At 47.1% G+C, this 27,245-nt stretch overlaps 1 protein-coding gene across 1 annotated transcript in view; it reads left to right on the top strand.

Annotated features, from left to right (window-relative positions):
* Positions 1-27,245, top strand: part of CCDC7 (coiled-coil domain containing 7) — an 820,938-nt gene that overhangs the window by 515,392 nt on the left and 278,301 nt on the right. The window contains exon 18 of the mRNA XM_029587039.1: positions 14,448-14,503. Coding sequence (XP_029442899.1) covers positions 14,448-14,503 — 56 coding nt within the window. The remainder of the gene's footprint in view (positions 1-14,447; positions 14,504-27,245) is intronic.

Below are 27,245 nucleotides of genomic sequence, written 5' to 3'. Positions count from 1 at the left end.
GTTTCCTATCGAGGAGTAACCCTAGGTGTACCATCGAACATAATCATCAACATGCTTATCAAAGAAGTAACATAATAATACGTTCTCACTTCAGTCAGGGTACATAAAAATACATTTCAGCATAAACTTCTCCATTACATAGAAAAATAATAACCATTCTAAATCTGAAGCTGAAGACATACAACTATATTAACCAGCAAATTTTTAAGTTCTTGCATAGAGATTAAGATCTCACTGTACTGCTCCACTCAATACAAAAAGAAAAACTATCTCAGGATCCTCATCAGGGCTTCAGGTTTTAAAGGACTGCTTTCTAGAAGGGACACTTTGCCAGCACGACAAAGTTTGCTTGGTAGATGATGATAATCCTCTTGCTTTCTTAGGCTTCGCATGCGTCAAGTTGAATATATCAAGACCCACCCATTGCATTGCTTTTTGGGCCTCCTCCACCATTTTGATCCTGTAGCTAGTGTCACTCATGGTAAACAGCATATCAAAGGGAAAGAGCCATCGATAATGCATGTTCTCCTTCCAGAGTTGTGTTGTGATCGCTCTCATCTCTGCTCTTTTTTAAAAGGTAGATGGTGCCAAATTGCTAAACAGGGTCAATTTGTGTCCCTCCCAGACAATGCCTTCATGCATTCTGGAGTGCACCATAATTTTCTCTTTAATAGTGAAATCATGCAAGCATATTACAATGTCCCTAAGAAAAGTACCTCTCTGTGGGCCAAGAGTCCAATGAGCTCGGTCTTTGAAAATATCATTCCAGTTGCTTCACTTTCCTCATTTTCTCAAAGTGCAGCCTGAAGTATTTGCTGCATCACAGCTCTAGCATCTTCATATTGCTCATTTTCTGGCAGGTACCTTATTTGAACGTTATTATGCTGGGACCTGTTTTCGAGATCTTCAAATATGTTGAGAATCTCAGTTTGCTGATTAGTGATAGAGGAAGTGGCACTTTGCAATTTAGAGATGTTAGCCTTATGCTCTTCCATCCTTTGTTCAATTTCGTTGACCCGGCCTCCTATTTCTGTTACTTCACTGCTCAACTCATCCATTCATTCCAAAATTTCTTTCTTGACTGCCACGATATCTCGACATAGGTCCCGAAATCAAGTCTTTAACTCCATTCAGGTGATGGCCTGTTCCTCCGACCTGTGCTTGCTGCACACCATGTTGTCGGCCTCCAACTCCAATGAGATGGGGTCACCAGCAGCCTAAACTTTACAACTTCACCTGTGTTCCACTCTGATTTAGTGCTTGCTTCAGTTCTGAAGTTTTATGGCATGTTCCTATGTTAAACACCTTCCTGCTGCTGTTTCTGCTCTCTGCCAAGAGTTTAGAGACCTGGAATCGCTGGCAAATATTGCTTTCAAATGACATCTATTGGGAGCTGTATTGCTAAGCGGCTATCTGGGAAGCTGTCGTCATTTCCTCCACCACATAACTGTTTTAATATTTCCCCAAACATCAATAACATATTTCAGAACAGCAGAAACATCAAATAACTCCCAAAATTTAAAACAAGTAAAGAATAAATAAACTCTCCATACCTGGGATTTTGTGATGGTCAGTAACCCTGACTTTGTTAAGGTATGGGGAGAGGGGAGCCACACAAATTTTATTCTCGCTCTCACACATGTTCATTCTTTCAAGCATTCCTCACATGCTCTCACACAAGCAAAGGCAGCCACCCACACACATAGACAGGCACACACACACACACACACACACACACACACATACATAGGCCACACACACAGGCAAGCACTTTCTCAGGCACACAAATACACTCAGGCAGGCTGACATTTTCTCAGACTCACCCATAGGCACACACATATGCAGCCAGGCACACAAGCACTCGCTCAGGCACACACATACACAGAGACAGCCAGACACACTCTCAGACACACATGGACAGGCAGGCACACTCTCAGACACCAACAAGCAGGCAGGCATTCTCTCAGACACATACACACAGATTGACAGGCATTCTCTCAAACACACACAGGCAGGCAGGCATTCTCTCAGACACACACACACAGGCAAGCAAGTAGGAACTCTCTTAAGACCTTGTTTTTAGCCACCGCGGGATGGGCTTGGTGGCAGCCTACCCTTCCTCTTCCATGGCGGCCTGTCAGGACCTTATCATAGGCTGCTATGCGAAGTGCTTTGAAGTGGCCTAGCCGCCTTCTTCAGCCACCGTGGGATGGGCTGTGTGGCAGCCTAGCCGGACCTCATTTTCAGCCACTGCAGGATAAGTTCCATGGTGGCCTGCACGTCTTCTTTTGTTGCTGCATGAGGGGCTCTGTGGTGGCCCAGCTGGACTTTGTTTTCAGCTGTCATTTTGGGAGGGGGGGTAGGATACGGATCTGGCAGCCAGTTCCTGCACAGTACGATCTTCCCCTTCCTCAGGAACAGCTTCTAGGGCAGAAGTTGTAAACGTACAACTTCTGCTGATGAACTAGCTGCTGAGAACGAGGAGGATCATAGCATACAGTAGGTAGAAGAAATGGTTGGCAGTACAGGCCAGATTTCTCTCACAAGCCGCAATTTGATTGCCAAAGATCCACATGTGGTTCACGAGATGCTGGTTGGCCACCCCTGTTATATATTATAGAGATGAATAGAGACTTTCTTATACTAACAAACTCATTTTTGTCAAAACTGTAAAATCATAGGTTTGTCATAACATTGCTTGTATATAAATGCAAGCATATCAACCATATTGTTATATGCAGCAAAACCAAATATACCAGAACATTTTAAAGTTTTTGATTTTCTTTGTTTTTGTTTGTTTCATTTTGTTTTATTTTTTAATGAAAAAAAATCCCAAACAACAAAATTTAAAAAGAAACATAAAAAAAAATGTCAGCTCTAAGCTCCACTACAGAAACAAACAACAACAACAAAAAAAGTTCCAGGCCTTCTACCCATTGCCCCCAGACCTGTGAAAAGTTTTGGGAGTGAATTCCCAGTTGAAGCATATAAACAGGCAGGCACAGTTCTCAGTAATATTATCCCAGGACAAGAGTATGATAGTCCTGACATATGGGTGACATCATCAGATGGAGCCCTGGTACGGAAAACTTCTGTCAAGAGTTTCTAGAAACTTTTGGCTGGCACTGTGGGCCTACTGAGCATGCCCAGCATGCCATAATATTCTCAGCCACAGGGGTCTCCCTTCAGTCTCTTTTTTCCCGCCTTGCTGTAGAAAAGCACATCAGGAGCTCTGGAAAAAGAATTCCCTCATATTTCTCAAGGGAAGAAAACTTTTTCAGTCACATTTTCAGTCACATTTTTCTTCATAATTGGGTCTCCCTTTGACATAGTCTTGGTGAGTACATTTTTCAGATAGTTTTTGATCAATTCCAGTCACCTCATTATCGATTCCCACCGGTCATCGACCGTTATTAGGCCAAAACTTTATCATGGCCTCGGGGTTTAAAAAATGTCCGGATTGTAACCGGACTGTGTCTATTACTGACCCACATTATGTATGTGTTCTGTGCCTGGGATCAGGCCAAAATGTCCGGGTTTGCTCAACCTGTGCCCAGATGATACCGAAGGGCAGGCATGCCCGTTTGGATAAGATGGAAGAATTGTTTAAAAAGACTCCATCGTCATCGTCGACGTCGTCCCCTAGGGTAACACCTCCCTCGATAACTAAACATAGAGGTGAAAAACGAACCAATGACCGTCCGTCACCGGCACCGTCGATATCCTCGATAGCATCTTCTTCAGCATCGAAGGATTATCGAGAAAAGAAGCGACATCGCCACTGATCCATCAACCCAACGGATGGCAAAGCATTGACGTCAGGATCGAAATCCATCAAACTGATGCCAAAGAAGGTCCGTGTACTAGAGCCAACTCCACCGGCTGTACACGAGGAACCGCGGCGCTCTCCACCGGACTCGGTGTCAGAGGATGTGCCACCACGAACCATCGTGGAAATGCCAATAGCACTAGCAGTACCTTCCCCAGTGGCAGTGGTCACTGCCCCGATTTCAAGGGAAGAAGTGACTAATTTAGTCCACCAAGCCGTCGTCGAGGCTTTGAGGAACCTACAGCCTCCGACAATGCCATCGGTACTGGCACCGACACCGGCATCGGCATTAGACCAGTCAGTTTTTCAGCCTTTGCTGAATAGACTCGATGCCTTAATAGTAGCTTTTCCTCCGACACCGACGGCACCGATTCCATCGATACAGCCATTGACGCTGATGCATCCGCCAGTGGCTCCAGCCATCCCGATTCCCGGATCATCGGAGGAGGACGGTGGAAACTCCGATTCTGCCCCAGGACCATTGGGGCTTCATCGGCATTGAGTTCCGAAGACACCCTCGATGCCTTTCAAGGATCTATCGATGCCAATACATCCAGGTCCATCGGGGGATACAAGGAATCGATTTTCACCGATGCCATCGAGGCCCATCGATTCCCCATCGATGCCCTCACTGCCAACATTATCAAAAAACACATACCAACAAAAACTGTGTTTAAGTCAAAGCATCATATACAACCAGAGGACCCTGACTCCCCTTATCATCCTCAATATACACCTTGGAAGGATGTTGACACGGACACGGAGTCGGAGGAACTGCAATCAGAGCTCTCTCCACCAGAGGAGAGAGAGAAATCCCCTCCAGAAGATTTGTCATTTACAAATTTTATTAAAGAAATGGCAGATACAATGCCTTTTGAATTGATACAGAGGAGGATACTAGACATAAGGCCCTAGAAGTCCTGCAGTTCTTGGATGCACCGAAGGAAATTATGACTATCCCAATCCATGAAGTCCTTTTGGAACTACAACAGCGAATGTGGGAACATCCCTGCTCAGTCCCAGCAGTGAATCGGAGAACAGATGCCACTTATTTAGTGCAGCATGCTCCAGGGTACCAAAAACCCCAACTACCTCACCATTCGGTAGTTGTAGAATCGGCTCAGAAGAAGGCCCGAAAACAAAAACCTCATTCCTCTGTCCCACCAGGGAAGGAGCAACGCTTCTTGGATACCTTAGGGAAGAAGGTTTACCAAGGTTCCATGCTGGTAGCACGCATTGCAGCATACCAGCTGTATATGACACAATACCAAAGAAACTTGTGGAAACAAGTACAGGGTATTGTGGATAACCTCCCACAACAACATCAACTTCCTTTGGCTACATTAGTTGAAAAAGGATTAGAATCTGGCAAACACGAGGTGAGAGCAGCTTACGACGTATTCGAGACATCAACTCGTCTATCTGCCTCTGCAGTAAATGCGAGACGATGGGCCTGGCTCAAGGCCTCGGATCTCAGACAAGCAGTCCAGGAAAGGCTAGCAGATCTCCCTTGTATTGGAGACAATCTTTTCGGGGAAAAGATCCAAGCTATGGTATCTCAGTTGAAAGACCATCATGAGACTCTCCAACAGCTCTCCAAATTGCCAGCAGATCAGCCATCCTCCCTAAGACAGCCAACTCGCAGGGACATGAGGCGACCCTTCTACAGACCTAGAAGGTATTACCCACCTGCCTCTTCAGCACGTCAGTACCGTCCCTCACAGAGAGGACGTCCACGTCAGCCGAAGCAACAAAAAACCCAGCCATTACCCCAAACTGGACCAGCGGCGGGTTTTTGAACTGAGCCAAGAGAACAGCAGCCTCTTTCTAAACCCTATGCCCTCCCTACCAGTCGGAGGTCGACTTCATTATTTCCAACACCAATGGAGTCTCATCACAAAAGACCAATGGGTATTAACCATACTAAATCGGGGATATTGCCTGAAATTCAACATGATACCCCCGCATTCTCCTCCCATTCCAATTTGGACAAACTTACAGGCCGATACAGTACAGTGCGCTCTGTCGTTGGACACGCGTTTTCCCTTACCCCTTATTCAGTAAGGGGCAGAAAACGTGCGTCCAGACCGCCGAACCTAATAGCGCCCTCAACATGCAAATGCATGTTGATGGCCCTATTAGGTATTCGCGCGCGATTCAGAAAGTAAAATGTGTAGCCAAGCCGCACATTTTACTTTCAGAAATTAGCGCGTACCCAAAGGTAGGCGCTAATTTCTTCCAGCACCGGGAAAGTGCACAGAAAAGCAGTAAAAACTGCTTTTCTGTGCACCCTCCGACTTAATATCAAGGCGAACTTAAGTCGGAGGTCCCGAAGAGTGAAAAAAGTTTAAAAAAAAAAAAAAATTTAATTCAGCCCGCGGCTGTCGGGCCGAAAACCGGACGCTGAATTTTGCCGGCGTCCAGTTTCCTAGCCTGTGGCTGTCAGCGGGCTCGAGAACCGATGCTAGCAAAATTGAGTGTTGGCTGTCAAACCCGCTGACAGCCGCCGCTCCTCTCAAAAAGGAGGTGCTAAGGATGCACTAGTGTCCCTAGCTCCTCTTTTTGCCCGTTTTTACCGCCGGGCCTAATTTAAATACTGAATCGCGTGCGCCGGGAGAGCAGGCGTTCGCCCGCTCTCCCGTAGACTTTACTGTATCGGCCTTTAGTCATCACACCTCAACTCCAAGTAGAACTCTCTACTTTGCTGACCGCCAGGGCCATCGAACCAGTGCCCCGGTCTCAACAAGGGACAGAGTTCTACTCCCGCTATTTCCTCATTCCAAAGAAAACGGGCGGCCTTCGTCCTATCTTAGACCTCCGCAATATCAACAAATTTCTTCACAAAAAAAAAATTTCGAATGGTATCCCTGGGAACCATCCTTCCATTGCTTCAAAAGGGAGATTGGCTCTGTTCTCCGGATCTTCAAGAAGCTTATGCTCACATACCAATTTCCATGACTCTCAAACAAGACTGTGCTGATACAAACGAACAACACAGTAGCAATGTGGTACATAAACAAACAAGGAGGTACAGGCTCTTATCTCCTCTGCCAGGAAGCAGTACAGATTCGGGCTTGGGCTCTAGAGTATTCCATACATCTCCGAGCAACTTATCTGGCGGGCATCAAAAACATTCTAGCGGACGATCTCAGTCGACATTTCAATCCCCACGAATGGTCGCTGGACCCACGTGTAGCAAGCAAAATCTTTCAACGCTGGGGTTGCCCAACCATAGACCTCTTTGCGTCCACACTGAACCACAAAGTGGAAAGGTTCTGCTCCCTCCACGGAAGTTGACAAACAGTCCCCAGGGACGCATTTGCTCGCCCCTGGAACACAGGTCTTCTATATGCGTATCCTCCAATTCCGCTCATAGCGAAAACTCTTCTGAAGCTACAACAGGACAGAGGGACAATGATCCTCATAGCCCCGTACTGGCCTCTATAAGTATGGTTTTCCATACTCCTCGACCTCTCGATCTCTCAACCAATCCACCTGGGCACAGAGCCCACTCTCATCACTCAGAATCAGAGCAAGTTGTGTCATCCCAACCTGACAACTCTTGCCCTAACAGCTTGGATGTTGAAAACTTAATTCTGCAACCACTTAATCTTTCAACACAAGTCTCTCAAGTTCTAGTAGCTTCACGAAAGCCTTCCACACATAAATCCTACCACTTTAAGTGGACTAGATTTACAAAATGGTGCACCCAAAAGGGTATAGAACCTTTCTCCTGCCCCACTTCTTCTTTACTAGATTACCTATACCACATGATGGATTCTGGTCTCCAGACATCCTCTGTAAGGGTACACCTAAGCGCCATAGCAGCATACCACAAGGGAATAGGGGATGCGCCAATAACAGCACAACCCCTAGTAAGTAGGTTCATGAGAGGCTTACTTCACCTTAAGCCTCCCATTCGACCACCGGTCACTGAATGGGACCTGAATTTAGTACTAAGAAGGCTCATGCGCTCACCGTTCGAGCCTCTACACTCTTGTGAAGAAAAATTCCTTACATGGAAAGTGCTTTTCTTAGTAGCCATTACATCGGCTAGAAGGGTCAGTGAGTTGCAAGCTCTCGTTACATACTCACCCTACACAAGGTTCCTGCATGACAGAGTAGTCCTTTGCACTCACCCCAAATTCTTACCAAAAGTAGTGACAGACTTTCATATCAATCAGTCAATAGTCTTGCCTACGTTCTTTCCACGACCTCACTCTCACCAGGGAGAGAGAGTCTTACACACCTTAGACTGTAAACGTGTACTAGCTTTTTACCTAAACTGCACGGCGGTCCACAGGAAATCCACCCAACTCTTTGTTTCTTTCGACAAAAATAAACCAGGAGTTGCGGTAGGAAAACAGACTCTCTCCAACTGACTAGCAGACTGTATTGAATTCTGTTATGAAAAAGCAAACATTCCTCTCCAGGGGCGAGTAAAAGCACATTCAGTAAGGGCTATGTCCACAACAGTAGCACACTATCATTCAGTGCCCATTCTTGACATATGTAAAGCTGCAACATGGAGTTCCATTCATACCTTTGCAGCTCATTATTGTCTAGACAAAGAAGGACGACAAGATTCAGCCTTTGGACAATCTGTCTTAAAGAACTTATTTCCAGTATGACTCCAACTCCTTCTACATCCATCCTGCTGTGATTTCAGGCTGCCTCATTCTTTCCAGCAGTGGTCGTGCACAAGTTGTATGCTGTTGGTGTAAGATAAGAATGACTCAGCCTGTAGCTTGCTAATCACCCATATGTGAGGGCTATCATCCTGCTTGTCCTGGGATAAAGCAAAATTGCTTACCTTGTAATAGGTGTTATCCCAGGACAGCAGGATGTAGTCCTCACAGAACCCACCCACCTCCCCGCGGAGTTGGGTCCGATACGTTTTCTTATTTTATTTTTTTAACTCACGCATATTGCTACAAACGAGACTGAAGGGAGACCCCTGTGGCTGAGAATATCATGGCATGCTGGAAAACACAAAGATAGATGCCTCGATCTTTTTCAATGTTTATTAAAACAGAGACGTGTCCATAAAATGCCCGACTCAGGCCGAGTTTCGCAGCTCAACAGCCGCTGCCTCAGGGGCTACAAGCAAACCAAACAAAAATCAATCATACAAAGTTAACTTCATTATCTGTCTTTCTTACAAACAACAGATACAAAAATTAACAACATCATTAAGATCTTATAAATATTAAAAAGTCTTTATAAAAAATAAAAACCCTTTTTAAATATCACTAAGATCTAAGATATTGATTAAAACTAAAATAATGCTGTTAATGTTAAAATGATGACAAAAATGAATGGTCAAAATAAAATCAATACAAAACATACCAAAAAAGATAAAAATTAAAAATCTTTATAAAAATTAATATTCCATCCCAACTTAAAAAAAACTAATATTTTAGATATTTATAAGATCTTAATGATGTTGTTAATTTTTGTATCTGTTTGTAAGAAAGACAGATAATGATGTTAACTTTGTATGATTGATTTTTGTTTGGTTTGCTTGTAGCCCCTGAGGCAGCGGCTGTTGAGCTGCGAAACTCGGCCTGAGTTTTATTTATTTATTTATTTTATTTAAATTCTTTTTTATACCGAAGTATAGCTGAGTGCCTTCACCCCGGTTTACATTGTAACAAATTCATACAAGGAACAAAGTTTTAACTTATAACGTAAGTACAGAAAAATATGAATATAACAACTCAGCAGAGGCAGAGTATAACATGTTAGCAGTATACAATTTATATCTTAATTTAGAAGATATTTATTACAGAAGTATTAGAGTTCAAGATGAGGATTGATGTTATTCGAATCAGTCTGTGAATGATTGTCTAAACAACCATGTTTTTAATTCTTTTTTGAAAGTTTTGGAATCTCTGATAGAACTTAGATAGTTTGGAATAGAGTTCCATTCTATGGGTCCTGCTATCGAGAAGGCTCTATTTCTAGTAGTGGATAGTTTCGCAGATGACAGGGGGGGAATGATTAGTTGTAATTTTTCAGTAGACCTTGAAGAACGGGGTGATTTGTGGATTGCGATCATATTATCTAGAGAGGAATTCTTGTCTTTGTAAATTTCGTTATGTAGAATAGTTAAGGTCTTGTATTTAATTCTTTGTGAGATTGGTAGCCAATGAAGGTTTTTTAATGTTGGAGAGATATGATCAAATTTCCTTTTGCCAGAGAGCACTCGGGCTGCGGCGTTCTGCAGTAATTGTAGCGGTTTTAGAGTAGTTTGAGGAAGCCCTAGGAAAATTGCGTTGCAATAATCTAGGCTTGAGAAAATGAGGGTTTGTAGAATCATTCTAAAGTCGTTCGGGTACAGTAGAGGTTTGAGATGTTTGAGAATCTGTAGTTTATGAAAGCCTTCTCTCGTTTTTATAGCTATACAGTTTTTAAAGCTCAGATCATTATCTAACCAGATACCAAGGTCCTTTATTGGATTCTTCATTTGAATGTTGGAGTTGTCAATTTGAATGTTGGGTATTTGAGAAGATTGAACTGATATGTTTCTTTTTATTAGTATCCATTCGGTTTTGTTCATATTTAGACAAAGTTTTAGTTGGTTCAGAAAACTTTTGATTGATTTGAGGTAATTTACTGTGAGGCATATGGCTTCTTCGATGGTAGCTGTTATAGGGATTAGTAGTTGGATATCGTCGGCATATAGAAAGAAGGTGATTCCAAGATTAGAAATTAAGTGACATAGTGGTAGAAGATAAATATTGAAGAGGGTGGCAGATAGAGCAGATCCTTGCGGAACTCCTGTTTCAAGGGGGTAGGGATCAGATGAGGAGTTATTAAAGGTGACTTTGAAAAACCTGTCTTTTAGAAATGAAGTGAACCAATCAAGGGTATTTCCAGCTAGGCCTATGTTGGCAAGGCTTGATATTAATATACTGTGATCTGCTGTATCAAAGGCAGCAGATAGATCAAGCATAATTAATAGGTGATTCAGTTTATTGTCAAAGCTTCTTGTTAATTTGTTAGTTAAGTTTATTAGAAGGGTTTCAGTGCTGCGGTTCTTCCTGAAGCCGTGTTGTGCGGGGTGGAGTATGTTGTTGTTTTCAAGGTGTTCGTTTAGTTGAAGCAGCACAGCTTTCTCAGTCAGTTTGGCAAGTAAAGGGAGGTTGGAGATTGGACGATAATTATTCAGTTCTTTGGGGTCTAGATTCTTTTTCTTAGGGATAGGAGTAATAATCGCAGTTTTCAAGTTTTTTGGGAGAAAGCCCTCTTCGAGTGACTTGTTTACAATTGCAGCTAGCGTAGGAGAGATGATGTGTGATATTTCCTTTAGAATTCGGGTAGGAATAGTATCAAGCTCATGTCGAGCTGGGTTAATTTTTTGAAGCATCTTTTCTAGTTCAATGCTGGAAATTGGTTCGAATTTCGACCAGGTAGTTGTTGATGAAGTATTGTGGGGTGCGTTAAAAAAAGGCGTGTTATTAAAAGATACTGTGATTTTGTCGATTTTGTTTTTAAAGAATTTTGCAAGGTCCTGACTTAGATTATTAGTATCGGAGGTTGGTTTGCAAATTTTGTTGCTTTCTATTAGGTTTTTTACAATGTTGAAGAGGGAATTTGATTTATTTGTAGCGTTTTTGATCTTTAGACTATAGTATTCACGCTTGGCGTTTAGGATTTTTTTCTTGTATTCTGCGAGTTTCGAGCGATATCGTTGAAGGGTTACTTGGCATTTGGATTTGCGCCATTCTTTTTCCAATTTTCTGAGATTAGATTTCAAATTAGAAAGGTCAGAGTTGAACCAGGGATTGTTTTTTGCTCTCTTATGTTTTATAAGTTTTGTCTTCTCTGGATTTATGTTATTTGCAGTTTGTTTTGTAAGATGAAACCAGGATTTGGTAGCATTATGGATGTTGGATAAATCTAGATTTGTGAGTTGTTTTCCCAATTCTTGTTTGAGAGAGCTGAGTTGGAAGGGGGGGGGTCTATATTTGAAAGATAATGGCGTGTTGTAATCAGACATATTGTATGTGTTTACTTGAGCATTGCATTTAATCAGAAAGTGATCAGACCAAGGAACAGGTTTAATAGATGTTGTGGGATTATAAAAGTAATGGTTTGTGAAAATTAGATCTAGGGTGTTACCAGCTTTGTGAGTGGGGTTGTTTATAATTTGGTTCATGTTGAGGCTGGAAAGCATGTCAAGAAGCGTTTGATAATTTTGGGATCTAGGTGAAGTATTGGTATGGAGGTTGAAGTCTCCAAGTATGATGGAAGGTTTATGTACGTTGATGTTGGTTATTAGAAATTCGATCAGGGTGGAGATCTCGTTGTCAAGGAGTTTTGGAGGGCAATATATCAAGCATATTTGGAGGAAGTCAGATTCAAGTAACGCAATTTCAAATTTTGAAGGGAGATTATGAGGGATCAGTTTCATATTAAACTTTTTTTTTATAAGGAGTAGAAGTCCGCCGCCTCTGCGGGATTTTCATGGGATGGAAAATACGTCGTAATCATTATTAGATAGTTGATTTGTGAGAACAGTGTCTGTTTCTTTGAGCCATGATTCAGTTATCGCAAAGAAGTCAGGGTTCTTTGTGTTTATCAAGTCTGATATGATCATTAGTTTCTTTGTTAGTGATTGAGCATTTATCAAGAGGAATGTGAGGTATAGAAGGTTTTTGGCTTGTTAGAGAAGAGGGATATTTATTAGGTGGTTTTTTTCTTGTTTTTTTGTAGCAATTGGGGTGATCCATGATGGTTTAAGGTTTGAGCTTAAAACCTCAGGATATTTTGGGGTTTGTCTAATTAGTGTAATGTGTGGTCCTTGGGATTGTAGTAGTGATCGTGTAATTTTTATCAATGGGTGCACGATGGAGTCTTAAGAATGAGCTAATAAGTGTTGGTAATGTTAGGTTAAGTAGGATGATCCTTTGAAGGTGTAGTTTGAATGTGAGGTTAGAAGAGCTGAGTAGGTTTGACTAGCGAGCTTTTCTTTTTTAAGTTAATAACAAATTAATTTGGATTCTTGTTACCTCCGGATTATTGTTGTAAAGTATAAATCTGCTCAGGAATCAATGAAGTTATAAGTAGTAGCTGTTTCTGATCCGTCCTGTTCACAAAGGCCGCACGAAGGGGCGCACAAAGGGGCAGGCCCCTTTGTCGCGCTCCTTCAGCGCGCGGCGCCAGAGGGGAATAAAATTAAAAAGTCCCTCTGCGATCCCCTATTGGCTGCTGAGTCTGAGGGGCGTGTTTTCGGCCGTGCGTCTGATGGTAAGTGGCGCTGTCTGAGCGATCGTGATCCAGGCTCGCTGGGGGGAAGGGATTAAAAGGCCTTACCCCGACGGGTCTGGGTGCCGATTGCGCAGGCCTCCCTCCTGTGAGCGGCAGCAGAAGCAGTAGCGGCGACAGCGGCGGCCCCGAGCTTACAGGCATGGCGCCGGAGGGGAATAAAATTTAAAAGTCCCTCTGCGATCCCCTATTGGCTGCTGAGTCTGAGGGGCTTGTTTTCGGCCGTGCGTCTGATGGTAAGTGGCGCTGTTTGAGCGATCGTGATCCAGGCTCGCTGGGGGGAAGGGATTAAAAGGCCTTACCCCTATGGGTCTGGGCGCCGATTGCGCAGGCCTCCCTCCTGTGAACGGCAGCAGAAGCAGTAGCGGCGACAGCGGCGGCCCCGAGCTTGGGCATTTTATGAACACGTCTGTTTTAATAAACATTGAAAAAGATCAAGGCATCTATCTTTGTGTTTTCCTGACGGCTATTAGAGATCGCCTACCTCTTTGTTTTTTTGGACTATCATGGCATGCTGGGCATGCTCAGTAGGCCCACAGTGCCAGCCAAAGGTTTCTAGAAACTCTTGACAGAAGTTTTCCGTACCAGGGCTCCATCTGATGATGTCACCCATATGTGAGGACTACATCCTGCTATCCTGGGATAACACCTATTACAAGGTAAGCAATTTTGCTTTTCTAAAGAAGATTCTAGTTCAGTCACATTTTGTTAGAGTTAAGCGGCACATTCTCTTTTTTTTAACCAATCACAACTTTCCCTGTACGTACCCAGTTCAGTCCAGACTCCTGACACCCAGGGGATCCGGGTCACTCACCCTGAGGGAACAGTGGAGCCTCAAGCTATCCACACGGAAATGCTTTAGCTTTGGTGCTTTGGTTTTTGTGTCCTGGCTAAAGTTTTTGTTTAAAAAAACACAACAAAAAACCCAGGAAGATTAGCAAGAGCAGCCGGGAGTGGCTGCGAGATGGCACGGCTCCCGTTCTGAGTGGCTATCCCATCGTTCGGCTTCTGTGCTTCCTGTTCAGGTGCCTTGCTCCCCTGCCTGACCGGCGCGGTTTTCCCTATCTCCCTGCCTGGCCCCGTTCTTTGATGCTGTATGGGGCGGCCTATTCTGTGCTCCCGGCTGCTCTTGCTAATCCTTTTGGTTTTTTTAAACAAACACTTTAGCCAGGACACAAAAACAAAAGCACAAAAGCTAAAGCACTTCCCTGTGAATGGCTTAAGGTTCTGCTGGTCCCTCAGGGCGAATGACCCAGATCCCCCAGGTGTCATGAGACTGGGCTGATCTGTGGTACTAGAGGAATGAAAATTAGCAGCTAAGAACCAATATTCCTTTATTTTACAGCTTAAAGAAGCTAAAGAGGATAGCTATGCAAAAAAGGAAACGGTTGCACTGGACAGGTAAGGTGTCATAATTCAATATGAAAAAATGAAAAGCTAGAATGCTGAAATTCTAATACTTTAGAAGAGGACACATTTGAAAATGAATATGATCAAATACCGAATTTCTTTTTGGTGATTATGTATAAAGGTTAAGACACATTGTACAAATCCTATATAAAACATTCAGTCATGGAAGGCATAATAAGTGAAGTTAAGCATCTATCAGTTTGATATACCTTTTAATAAGATGAAAGTTACCATCAGTAGTGGGCGCCTATTGAGTCGCTGAAAATGTAGTGTTTTATTTTTATTTTCTTCTATGGAAATATAGGAGGTCCATATTCAAAAGCCATTTAGATGGATGTAGTAGTTATCCATTTAAATGGCTTACCGGTTTTATTCCCCCTTTATCCGGCTAAATTCTAGCTGGCTAATACGTTAGGGGGCTAGAATTTAGCCAGATAAGTTAGGGGTGGTTAGCTATCTAAGCTAATTGGCTAATTCCGATATTCAGAGTTAGCCGGATGACTTAGCTGGCTAAGGCCTGGATTTTCTAAGGTCACAGACCTTAGAAAATCCGGCGGTAACGGGGGTCGGGGTGGTGAAGCAGGGGGTGGGCTTTCGCACCTTATAGCGCCATCGTAAAAGGTGGTGCTATTGGGTGCGAAACTGGCGGTAAAAAGGGCCCTTACCTTTTCGCCGTCAGCGACGTTTTCGCAGAGTCGACCCCGGTGCCGCCCGACTCCTCCTCTTCCGGGGACGATTCCGCCCCGACTCCGCTCCCATTTAGTGATCGCACACGAAAAGGGACTTTTCTCTTGCGATTGCTTTTGAAAATGACCCCCTAAGTCTGGTCGAGTCAAAGAGCTGTCCTAAAATTAGCCGGCCATAATTAGCCATCTAGCCAATAAAAATAGCCAGCTATATTCAATAATGTAGCTGCACTGTTGAATATGCTTCCAAAGTTAGCTATATAACGTATTTCCCTGTACGTACCTGGATCAGTCCAGACAGTGGGTTATATCCCCCGACCAGCAGATGGAGTCAGAACAGAGTTTGAGAGCGTCAGCATATAGAGTAGTGCACCCTCTGCTGGAGCTCAGTATTCTTCTGACTCCAGCAGATGTGAGTGGGGGGATCCACTAGCTCCCCCAGATTGACAGGGTTTCTTCATTTTTGGTTATTTCTTTATTTTTCTCCACAGTATTTCCCTGTCTTATGTTTCTCTTCATTTTGGATCCTTAAAATTAAAAAAAAAAAAAAGACTTTTCAATTTTTGAGGAGGCGTGTGTCTGTGGCTCTGCCTTCTCTATTCTGTACTCCTTTCCTCTTCCGTTGGGATAAGTGGAAGTTTTTTGAGTTTCTTTCTCCACAGGTTTGCTTCTTTTTGGTGGTGCCCCGTGGATGCCGGTGGTTCCGGCCGCTCCACGCGTCGTTTGTGGGTCCCACAGTTCGCAAGCTCCGCCCGCGGGTGCGTGCTCAACTGAAACAGGTGTTTTCCCCCGCAGTTCCTGGACCCCTTCGGCGGGTTGTTAGGGCCATTCCAGGCCCCCCTGCGGCACTAGCTCGTTTTTGGGCCCCCCCCCCGAGGCTTTTTTCCTGGTGCTGACATGCCGCGGTCCTCGAGGTGTGAGGCCTGCGGCGAACCGGGGAATCAATTTCTGAGGGAGGGGCTTTGTGAGCGGTGCTTCCCCGACGGGGAAGGCACCCTGCAGTCCTCCGGTGCGATTTCGGACCTGCCTCCTCCTCAGCCCGGGCGGCGCGGGCCGGCCATGACGCCGCCTTTGGCGGGAACGGCGGCCATTTTAGGGGGACAGCGTGAGACGGACTCGCTCCTAGATGCAGACAGGATTGGTTGCACTGGCTCTCAACAGGCTTTGCCCCCGGCGGGGGGTTTGCCCGACCGGGGCTCCCAGGACGGTCCCCCCCCCAGGGATTCCAATCAGCTCCCCGTTTTTCTCACCTGATTTTATTCTGGCAATGCACATGGCTTATTTGCAGGGTATGGGAGCGCAGGCGCCGAATCCCCTGGGAGCCCCTCCCCCCAAGATTCCTAAACTTGCTGTTGGTCTCACCGCCTCGCCCGTTACGCCTGGATCCCTGCCGGGTCCCTCTCCCGTGCCACCCCGGCGTACCACGGGGGCGGCTTCGCCGGTGAGAGACGACTCCCCGGAACCCCCGGAGGCGCATCTGGATGGACATACGGAGGGGGACGACCCTCGAGCCCTACGGATTTTTCAAAAAGAAGAGCTGGATGAACTCATCCACCATATTATTCAGGAGCTGGACCTCGACCCACCTCCAAATCCGCCGATCCCTGTGGCGCCTGCCGTCGCCACCTCTTCTCGCAAAGGGGATCCAGTACTTGCTGCCCTCCGACCTAGGGCAAGGGCTTTCCCTATCCATGAGTCCTTCCTACAGCTTCTCACCAGGGAGTGGGACACTCCCGAGGCGTCCTTGAAAGTCACACGCGCCATGGAAAAGCTATACCCGCTCCCTGAGGATTTTTTTGGATCTTATCAAGGTGCCCAAGGTGGATTCAGCGGTGTCGGCAGTGACCAAGAGGACGACCATCCCGGTCACGGGTGGAACGGCCCTGCGGGATACGCAGGACCGTAAACTAGAAACCTTCCTCAAGAGGGTCGTCGAAGTCTCCGCCCTAGGTATGCGGGCCGTGATGTGCAGTTCGCTCGCGCAAAGGGCCAGCTTACTCTGAGTACAGCAGCTTCTCACCTCTCAGGAGTTGCCCCCCGAAGAGGCCACCCAGGCAGACCGTCTGGAATCTGCCATAGCATACGGGGCGGACGCCTTGTATGATCTCTTTCGCGTAATGGCGCGGTCCATGGTTTCGGTTGTAGCAGCCCGACGGCTCTTGTGGCTTCGCAACTGGGCGGCGGATGCTTCCTCCAAGTCGAGCCTTGGCTCCCTCCCCTTTCTGGGGAAGTTTTTATTTGGAGAGGACCTGGATCAGATCATCAAGTCACTGGGGGAAAATTCGGTGCATCGGCTGCCGGAGGATAGACAGCGTTCCTTCAGGTCATTTTCTTCCGGTAGAACCAGGGCCAGGGCACAGCGATGTTATAGGTCTTACCGGCAGTCCGGTTCCCGGACACAGCCGTCAAGATCCCAGCCTTGGTCTCGTTCCTTTCATGGGCGGAGGCCCGCGAGAGAGGGTCCAGGGCAGGGAAATCCGCCCACAAAGTCCTCCCAATGATGCCAAAGGAGCCCACTTCTCACCTCCCCGGATCGGAGGCCGCCTCATGGACTTCTACGAGGAGTGGGCAGTTATCTCCACGGACCAGTGGGTGCTGGACACCATAAGAGACGGTTACGCCTTGGAGTTTGTCCGCCCCCCGAGGGACCGGTTCATCTTCTCCCCCTGCGGTTCAGATCTCAAGAGGATAGCGGTTCAACAAACACTAGACCGACTGCAGGAAATAGGGGCCATCATTCCCGTCCCCTTCGACGAGATGGGCTTGGGCCACTATTCCATTTACTTCATTGTTCCCAAAAAGGATGGTTCCTTTCGGCCCATCCTGGACTTGAAGGAGGTAAACAAGGCTCTCAGGGTCAGCCGGTTCTGCATGGAGACTCTTCGATCAGTGATTGCCGCAGTGCACAAGGGAGAATTCCTCGCTTCACTGGATCTCTCGGAAGCATACTTGCACATTCCCATCCTGCCGGCTCACCGGCGGTATCTTCGCTTCAAGATTCTCGGTCAACACTTTCAGTTCAAGGCGCTTCCCTTCGGTTTGGCGACCGCACCTCGGACCTTCACAAAGATCATGGTAGTGGTGGCGGCGGCCCTCCGCAAGGAGGGTATCCTAGTACATCCGTACCTAGACGACTGGCTGATTCGAGCGAAGTCCTTCTCACATGGTCAGACCTCAGTGGCCAGAGTAGTACAATTCCTACGCTCTCTGGGCTGGGTGGTGAACCTTCCAAAGAGTTCCCTTGTGCCCTCACAACCTGGATTTCTTAGGAGCGAGCTTCGATACCCGGCGGGGTATGGTGTTCCTGCGCCAGGACAAGGCGCAAGCCCTGAGGGAGCACGTGTCTCGGTTTTCGGCTTTGGAAGAACCAACCCCCTGGAATTATCTGCAGCTCCTGGGAGTAATGGCCTCCACCATCGACATGGTACCCTGGGCGTTTGCACACCTGCGTCCACTGCAGGCGTCCCTGCTATCCCGTTGGAAACCAGTCTCCAAGGAGTATCAGGTGATCCTGCCGCTTCCACCATTAGCCAGGAAAAGCCTGGATTGGTGGCTTGTCCCCTCGCATCTGGCTCGGGGAGTCTCGCTCGAGGTTCCCAATTGGGTGGTGGTGACCACCGATGCCAGCCTCGCGGGATGGGGCGCCGTCTGTGAAAGAAGCGCCACGCAGGGGACTTGGACGCCAGAGGAGGCAAAGTGGCCGATCAATCGCCTGGAAACGAGAGCCGTGCGTTTCGCTCTCCAGCGTTTTCTTCCCCTGGTGCAACACAGAGAGGTGAGGATCCACTCGGACAATGCCACCACCGTGGCCTACATCAATCGTCAAGGGGGGAGAAGAAGCAAGCATGTCTCCCTCGAGTCAACTCCCCTGATGGAGTGGGCGGAGAGCAATCTCGTCCGAATAGCGGCCTCTCACATCGCCGGGGTGGACAACGTTCAGGCGGACTTCCTGAGTCGTCAACAGCTAGACCCCGGCGAGTGGGCTCTCTCCGACGAGGCAATGCATCTCATCATCCGTCGTTGGGGGACTCCACGCCTCGATCTAATGGCGACCTTTCTCAACGCCAAGGCTCCACGCTTCTTCAGCCGCAGAAGAGAGCGCGGCGCGGAGGGGGTGGATGCCCTCGCCCTTCTGTGGCCGTCGGATCAACTGCTCTATGTGTTTCCTCCTTGGCCTCTGGTCGGCAAGGTTCTCCGCAGGTTGGAACATCATCGAGGGACTGTAATTCTCGTCGCCCTGGAATGGCCCCGTCTGCCATGGTTCGCAGATCTACTTCAGATGATGGTGGACGGCCCACTTCGCCTGTCCCATCTTCCTCATCTTCTGCGTCAGGGGCCGGTATTTTTCGAGCAGGCAGAACTCTTCTGTCTTGCGGCCTGGCTTTTGAACGGCGCCGTCTCCGCCACAGAGGCTACCCGGAGACAGTGATCTCAACGATGCTTCGTTCCTGCAAGCCTTCGACCTCCGTCGCTTACGTTTGAGTTTGGAAGGTCTTCGAAGCCTGGTGCTCCGACCGCGGGGTCGAAACCATGAAGGCGACTGTCCCGCTGATCCTTCATTTCCTACAGGATGGTCTGGATAAGGGTCTCGCCTATAATTCGCTCCGGGTTCAGGTGGCGGCCTTGAATGTCTTGGTACAGAAGGACTGCTCTCTACCCCTTCAGCCAGATATCGCACGTTTTCTGAAGGGTGCCAATCACCTACGGCCACCGGTCAGGGATCCTTTCCCTTCTTGGAGCCTCAACTTGGTGCTGCGAACGCTGTCGGGCCCTCCTTTTGAACCCCTGAGGGGGTCCTCCCTCAAGGACCTGACCCTCAAGACGGTTTTCCTGGTAGCCATCTCTTCTGCTCGCCGGATCTCAGAGCTCCAAGCCTTGTCCTGCCGGGACCCTTATCTGCGTTTCTCCGACTCCGGGGTTTCCCTTCGTACGGTGCCTTCCTTCCTACCAAAGGTGGTCTCGGCCTTCCACGTCAATCAAACGGTGGAGCTTCCAGCGTTCGCTCCAGAGGAACCCCGGTCTCTCCGGCTCCTGAACATCAAGCGTGTGCTGCTCCGTTACCTGGAGGTTACCAATGACTTCCGGGTATCCGATCATTTGTTTGTCCTCTGGTCAGGACCGAGGAGAGGTTCTCAGGCATCGAAGACGACTATTGCGCGCTGGATAAAGGATGCCATCTCATCGGCTTACATTGCGGCGGGGTGGGTGCCGCCTCGCAGCATGTCGGCTCATTCCACGCGATCCCAAGCGGCGTCCTGGGCGGAATCTCGCTCCGTTTCCTCCCAGGAAATCTGCCATGCGGCAACGTGGAAGTCATTGCACACTTTTTCCAGACATTACAGACTACACCTGGCGCCTCAGTACATGGGTTCTTTTGGCGATCAAGTTCTCCGAGCAGGTCTCTCAGGACCCCACCCGGTTTAGGAAAGCTTGGGTACATCCCACTGTCTGGACTGATCCAGGTACGTACAGGGAAAAGAAAATTATTCCTTACCTGCTAATTTTCGTTCCTGTAGTACCATGGATCAGTCCAGACGCCCGCCACTAGGGGTTTCATTAGGTCCTGCTCGGATTCTTCCAGGTAACTTTCATTCTGTTTGTTTCTGATTATTGTTACTGTTCACAGCTCCTCACAAGTTGACTGTTGGTGGTCCCGTTGACCGTTTGTTTACTTATATCTTTCTCTGTTCCTTTTTGGGGACGGATCTGGATCCAAAATGTTGTGTTTTGCTTTTGGGCTTTGCTATGCGTAATACTAAGCTCCAGCAGAGGGTGCACTACTCTATATGCTGACGCTCTCAAACTCTGTTCTGACTCCATCTGCTGGTCGGGGGATATAACCCACTGTCTGGACTGATCCATGGTACTACAGGAACGAAAATTAGCAGATAAGGAATAATTTTCTTTTTTCGCTCCATAAGACACACCTGACCATAAGACGCACCTAGAATTCAAAGGGGGAAAATTTAAAAAAAAAAAAAAAGGTGTGCTAAACCATCTCTGTTCCCCGGGCATTTGTGCGTCTTATGGAGCAAATTAGGGGAGTGCATAACATTTTTTTTGTCCCCATTTCGTTTTCGAGTCTGGGGAGGGCCATTTCGGTCCACTCCCCAGATCAGAAAACTTTTATCGTTCTCTTTCTGTGGGAACCCCCCCCAAACCCCCCCCCCATCCCAACCCTTTAAATTTAATTAACTACAACCCCCCACGCTCCTGACCCCCCTCCAAGAGCTGCCAAAAGTCCCTGGTGGTCCTGCGGGGGTCCGGGAGTGATCTCCTGCACTTGGGCCGTCGGCTGCCAGTAATCAAAATGGCACCGACGGCCCTTTGCCCTTACAATGTCACAGGGGCCGACCAATGGCACCGGTAGCCCCTGTGACATATAGACCTCCTTGAGGTCTATATTCAGGCACAGTATGGATAGCAAAGTTAGCTGGATAAACTTTCCCAAGTGCAGGAGATCGCTCCCGGACCCTTGCTGGACCACCAGGGACTTTGGCAGGTCTTGGGGGGAGGAGGGGGTCAGGAGGGGGGGTTTGTAGTTAGTTGGGTTTTTTTTTTATATTCGCTCCATAAGACGCATAGACATTTTCCTCCCACTTTTGGGGGAAAAAATTTTGTCTTATGGAGCGAAAAATATGGAAAGTTTATCCAGCTAACTTTGCTATCCTCAAGGAGGTCCATATTCAAAAGCCTTTTAGATGGATAACATAATAGTTATCCATCTAAATGGCTTACCCAGCTATATTCAGCCTTTATCTTGCTAAATTCTAGCTAGCTAATAAGTTAATCAGCTAGAATTTAGGGGCAGTCCAGGGGCGTATATGGGAGGAGTTGTTACCTGTCTAAGTTAACCATTTAACTTTGATATTCAGAGTTAGCCAGATGACTTAGCCTGTTAAATCTGATAGAGTCAAAGACCCTTCCTAAAGTTAGTCGGCTATAGTTATCTGGCTAACTAATTAAGATAGACATCTATATTCAATAGTGTTGTTGCACTGTTGAATATGCCTCCAAAGTTAGCCAGATAAGTTTATCCAACTATCTTTGCTATCCAGATTGTGTCTGAATATAAACCTCTTAATTTCTAAGTGAATTATATGGCTCAAAGTTTGACATTGAGTTACAAAGTTGCTTGTCTGGTCATTCTTTCAAATCTGGACCAACTTGGCTGTGACTAAAAATTATTACTATCTGAAAGCTGTTTGGTGACCTATGCAAAATTAATTTCTGGTCTCAATTTAGTTCCCAGTTCACTGGTATCCACATGCCCAAAATAACTCCAGCTTCAACTAGCTTATTTTTTGCAAGTCTCAGCTAGAATTGCCATATGCTCTCATGTTAAGAAATTTTTAATAAATACAAATAGAAATACAGGTACCTGTAGGGAGAGGCTGAGTTCATCCTGGTTTCCACTCTGTTGAGTCTGTTGAGTCTGTTGAGATTAAAACCAAGTCTATTGCAGCCTCTTCCTGCAGATGTAAAAGTATTTGGAGAGATCACGTGATGCTTTGCAGGGGAGCGGATGTAGGTCTCCTTTGCTGGCTCCCTGCTAAACCATCCAACCCCATCTAGGGCAGCCCATCCAGGGCCCATCCAGGGCCCTGAAAAAAAAATAACTTCTTGGTTCTTGAGCCTTCAAGAGGTCCCTGCTGGTGAAAATGTCTACGAGGACTGCAAAGAAAGAAAGGGAGAAGGAAAAGGACAAAACCAAGCCTGCTGACGCTATGCCTGATGATGACATTGGAATGGCAGATTCACCAGTGCCGGCAAATTGGGCGGATATCAGAGCCGTGGTGGTAGCGGCCCTGGAGCCCGAATTTAAAAAACGTTCTCACCAAATCTTGGATCTTACAGCATCCATCACTGGATATGAAACGCAGATTACAGAGCTGGAGCAGCGAGTTTCTGAAACGGAAGATGGCCTCCAGACCACGCGGTCTGAGCTAACTAGGCTGCAAACAGCGATTGCGCAACATACCGACAGGTTAGAGGACCTGGAAAACAGGTCCCGACGATCAAATCTCCAGTTTGTTGGGTTACCGGAGTCACTAGATAAACGAGATCTCCCTAAAATTCTAGAGGCCTGGCTGACACAGAAGCTCCATCTTTCCGTGGCACACGGCCCTCTACGTATTGAGCGGGCCCATCGGTTAGGCCAGAAGTGGGCGCAGCAAGACAGACCGAGAGTCATCATTGCCAAGATCTTAAATTTTGCCCTTAAGGCGGACATTCTGCAGGCGGTGTGCGGCGGAAGGTCCTTGCTGTTCGACGGCGAAAAATTTTTAATCTTCCAGGACTTTTCCGCCGCCTTATCCGCTCAGCGCCACGTGCTTTCGCCCTACAGCTACATAACCTGGGCCAGCGCGCCGTCTTAATATATCCGGCCAACGTTCGCGTCTCCACACCGGGAGGTCCCAGATGGTTTTCAGAAAGCTACGTGCCTAAATTACGTCGCTGGATACACCTGCTGCAGGAGCCAGAGCACAGCCCTGATTTATGCTGATCAGCCAAGTTTGATGGTTCTTTTTGCTGTTGGTTGCCTGTAGTTTACCTGGTTTACCCATCGTGCAGAGTGGATGTCGGTTCTCGGTGCTTGCCCGTCCCTTGGGTACGCCCCTGGTTTGGACACCGGCGATGTGAGAGGCCTTGCGACGCTGTAATGCCTGAACTGCATGTTTAACTGGGTTGGAGGCTTTCAGTTTCTTGTTTTGTATACAGTGCTGTTTTTACCTTGATGCATGTTTCCTGTTGTTTGTATTATCTCCAGCTCTGTGCATTCATCCATTATATGATGTGACATTGTGTTGTGTTCCTTTTCAGTGTTCATTACAGTTTGATGTCCTGTATTTTTATGCTGAAGAAGGAAGTTGGGGGTGGCTGGGGGTGGTGGGGGGGGTGGAGCCTCTAGTGATCTCATTAGGAGGGTGTTAGTATGAATATTCTAATGGTAGGAGGGGTTCGGGGGGGGTGATAGGGGGTGCAGGTTGGATGGACGCACTGGGCAGGAGTTGGGGGAGGGGGGGTTTGGGACTATGGCGGGTGGGGAAGGGGGCGAAGTGGGACAGTGGGGGGTGGGAGGTTGTTTGGTCACCTGTTTGTCCTTTGTCCATGGGCGGGTGGGAGTTCCAATGCCTGAGGGTTGGTCTATGCTCGAACGGCCATCCCTCTACTTGAAATGTCAATGTCTTGGTCATTTCTCATGGTTGGTTGTGGTGGATGGGTAGTAGTGGCACCTCAATATTTTCCTGGAATATTAGTGGGATTAATTCCCCCATTAACAGCCCGATCCAGTAAAGTCCGTGGGAGAGCGGACGAACGCCCGCTCTCCCGGCGCGCGCACCGGCCCCTCGCCGGTGCGAGCGATCCAGTATTTAAATGAGGCGAAGCGGTGCAAACGAGGAAAAGGAGGCGCTAGGGACACTAGCGCGTCCCTAGCGCCTCCTTTTGGCCTGGAGCGGCGGCTGTCAGCGGGTTTGACAGCCGACGCTCAATTTTGCCGGCGTCGGTTCTTGAGCCCGCTGACAGCCACGGGCTCGGAAACCGGACGCCGGCAAAATTGAGCGTCCGGTTTTCGGCCCGACAGCCGCGGGCCGAATTCAAAAATTTTTTATTTTTTTTTTTTACTTTTTTTTACTTTTGGGGACCTCCGACTTAATATCACTATGATATTAAGTCGGAGGGTGCACAGAAAAGCAGTTTTTACTGCTTTCTGTGCACTTTCCTGGCGCCGGAAGAAATTAGCGCCGACCTTTGGGCGGCGCTAATTTCTTAGAGTAAAATGTGCGGCTTGGCTGCACATTTTACTTACTGGATCGCTCGGGAATACCTAATAGGGCCATCAACATTCATTTGCATGTTGAGGGCGCTATTAGGTGCCGCGGGTGGGACGCGTGTTTTCCTCCCCTTACTGAATAAGGGATAAGGGAAAACACGCGTCCAGAGCAGGGTGACAGTGCGCTCCGACGGAGCACACTTTACTGGATCGACCTGTAAATGATCTAAGATTCTGCAGGCCCTGAGAAGGAAAGCTGCTGACTTGGCTTTCCTACAGGAAACTCATTTGACTGATGTTGAGCACGCAAAACTACGACAAGGGTGGGTGGGCGCAGTACCTTTTGCGACTGGTAACTCTAAGTCTGCAGGGTGGCCATATTAATCAGGAAAAATCTCCCACTTAAAGTCCTGACGGAAATCAAAGATCCTCAGGGTCGTATTTGATTTCAGTGGTTGAGCTTCACCGAGTCTCTATGGTGCTCTGCTGGGTATATGCTCCAAACACCAATCAAGCCCCTTTTTTCCCGGAGCTGCATAAGCTACTACTCCCCTACATTGCCCAGGTGGTGGTAGTAGGAGAGTATTTTAATGACCTGAGAGACCCTGGGTGGGATAGGTCTTCAACGGCCACTAACCCTGGTGTTCCAAGTAAGGGGATCTGACTTTTGGAATCAGCCCTGCATTTATTGGATTCTTGGAGGATTCTGCACCCCTTTGAGAAGGATTTTACACATCTCTCTAGGGCGCATGTGACGCAGTCTCGCCTTGATTATTTTTTGATTAGCGTGCATTATTTTACCCAGGTCACTGCGGCTGGGATTGGGGACATCATTCTCTCCGATTATGCTCCGGTTTGGCTGGAATTAATGGGGGCGCATACCAATCCCACACAGGGCAATGGCGCTATCCTTATTTTCTAGCGGATGATGTCTCGTTTCAGGAGTTTTTGAAGGAGTGATGGGCAGATTTTGCAACATTAAACACCCAACATAGTGGGGATCCCATTTTATTTTGGCACACAGCTAAGGTGGTTCTGAGAGGAGACATTATTTCTTACTTAGCCCACCGGAGGAAATCTTTGGACAAACGGCTTTTGTTACTGAGTGCACAACTTCAAAAAGCTAAAAGGGATTTGCTTGGTTCTCATTCCTCCTTTCATTGCGCATCATTTATCTCCTTTCAAACGGCAATTAATTCTCTTTTACACCAACGGGCTAAAAAGAGTGTCCAATATTATTAGTTCTAGCTATATAGATACAGGAATAAATCTGGGAAAATGTTAGCTAATTTGGTTAAGTCTGCAAGGGGATCACATCATATTCCAGCGATAAAGTCGACTGGAGGCCGAGTGGTTAACACTATGTCGGCCATCTTGGAGTCTTTTCATGCATATTATTCCTCACTTTATCAGTCTGAAGGTTGGCATGCTGGGAATTGGGATGCCTTTTGTGAGAAGCTGAATCTACCCTACATCACTTTGGCACAAAATAGGTACTTGAATGAGCCAATAACGGCTGAGTAAGTATGGCTAGCTATTCAAGGTGCCAAGAAATTAAAGGCCTCGGACCCGGATGGCTACAGCTCCGAGTTTTACAAATGCCTGCTGGAACCCCTTGTAGGTCTTCTCCCTTTAGTGTTTAATGCCCTAATAGAGCAGGGGATCTTTCCTACCCATGGGAATATAGCGCATGTGACACTGATTCCAAAGTTGGGGCGGGATCCCTTAATACCAGCCTCTTATCGTCCTATTTCCTTGTTAAATGTTAACCATAAACTGTTGGCCAAGATACTGGCTACGCGATTGAGGGGCATTTACCACATCTGATTCAGCCAGGTCAGATGGGTTTTGTTAAGTGACGATATGCCCTCACCAACATTTGGCGGGTCACGGCTGCAATGGCGCTCTGTAAGCGAGCAGATATTCCATTTCTTATGGTAAGTCTAGATGCAGAAAAAGCCTTTGACAGGGTGAAGTGGGGTTATATGTTACAGTTGCTTAGTTTAATGGGGTTCAGGGGTTTTTTCAACCAGGGCATTCAATTACTTTATTGTGACCCTGTTGCCTTAATTTTGGTTAATGGAGAGTGTTCCTCACCCTTTCCAGTCTTGCGTGGCATTTGACAGGGATGTCCGTTGTCCCCCTTGTTGTTTCTGCTCACACTAGAACCTATGTTACTGGCTATACAGGTGTTACCCATCATCCTTGGCATGCAGTTTCACTCTGGGATACAGCACGAGATATTTAAGTATGCTGCCTTCACTGACTATGT

This window comes from Rhinatrema bivittatum, chromosome 2 (assembly GCF_901001135.1).
Source record: "Rhinatrema bivittatum chromosome 2, aRhiBiv1.1, whole genome shotgun sequence".
Lineage (NCBI taxonomy): Eukaryota > Metazoa > Chordata > Amphibia > Gymnophiona > Rhinatrematidae > Rhinatrema > Rhinatrema bivittatum.
The sequence above is the reverse complement of the archived record's forward strand: the minus strand, read 5'-3'. Positions and strand labels throughout refer to the sequence as shown.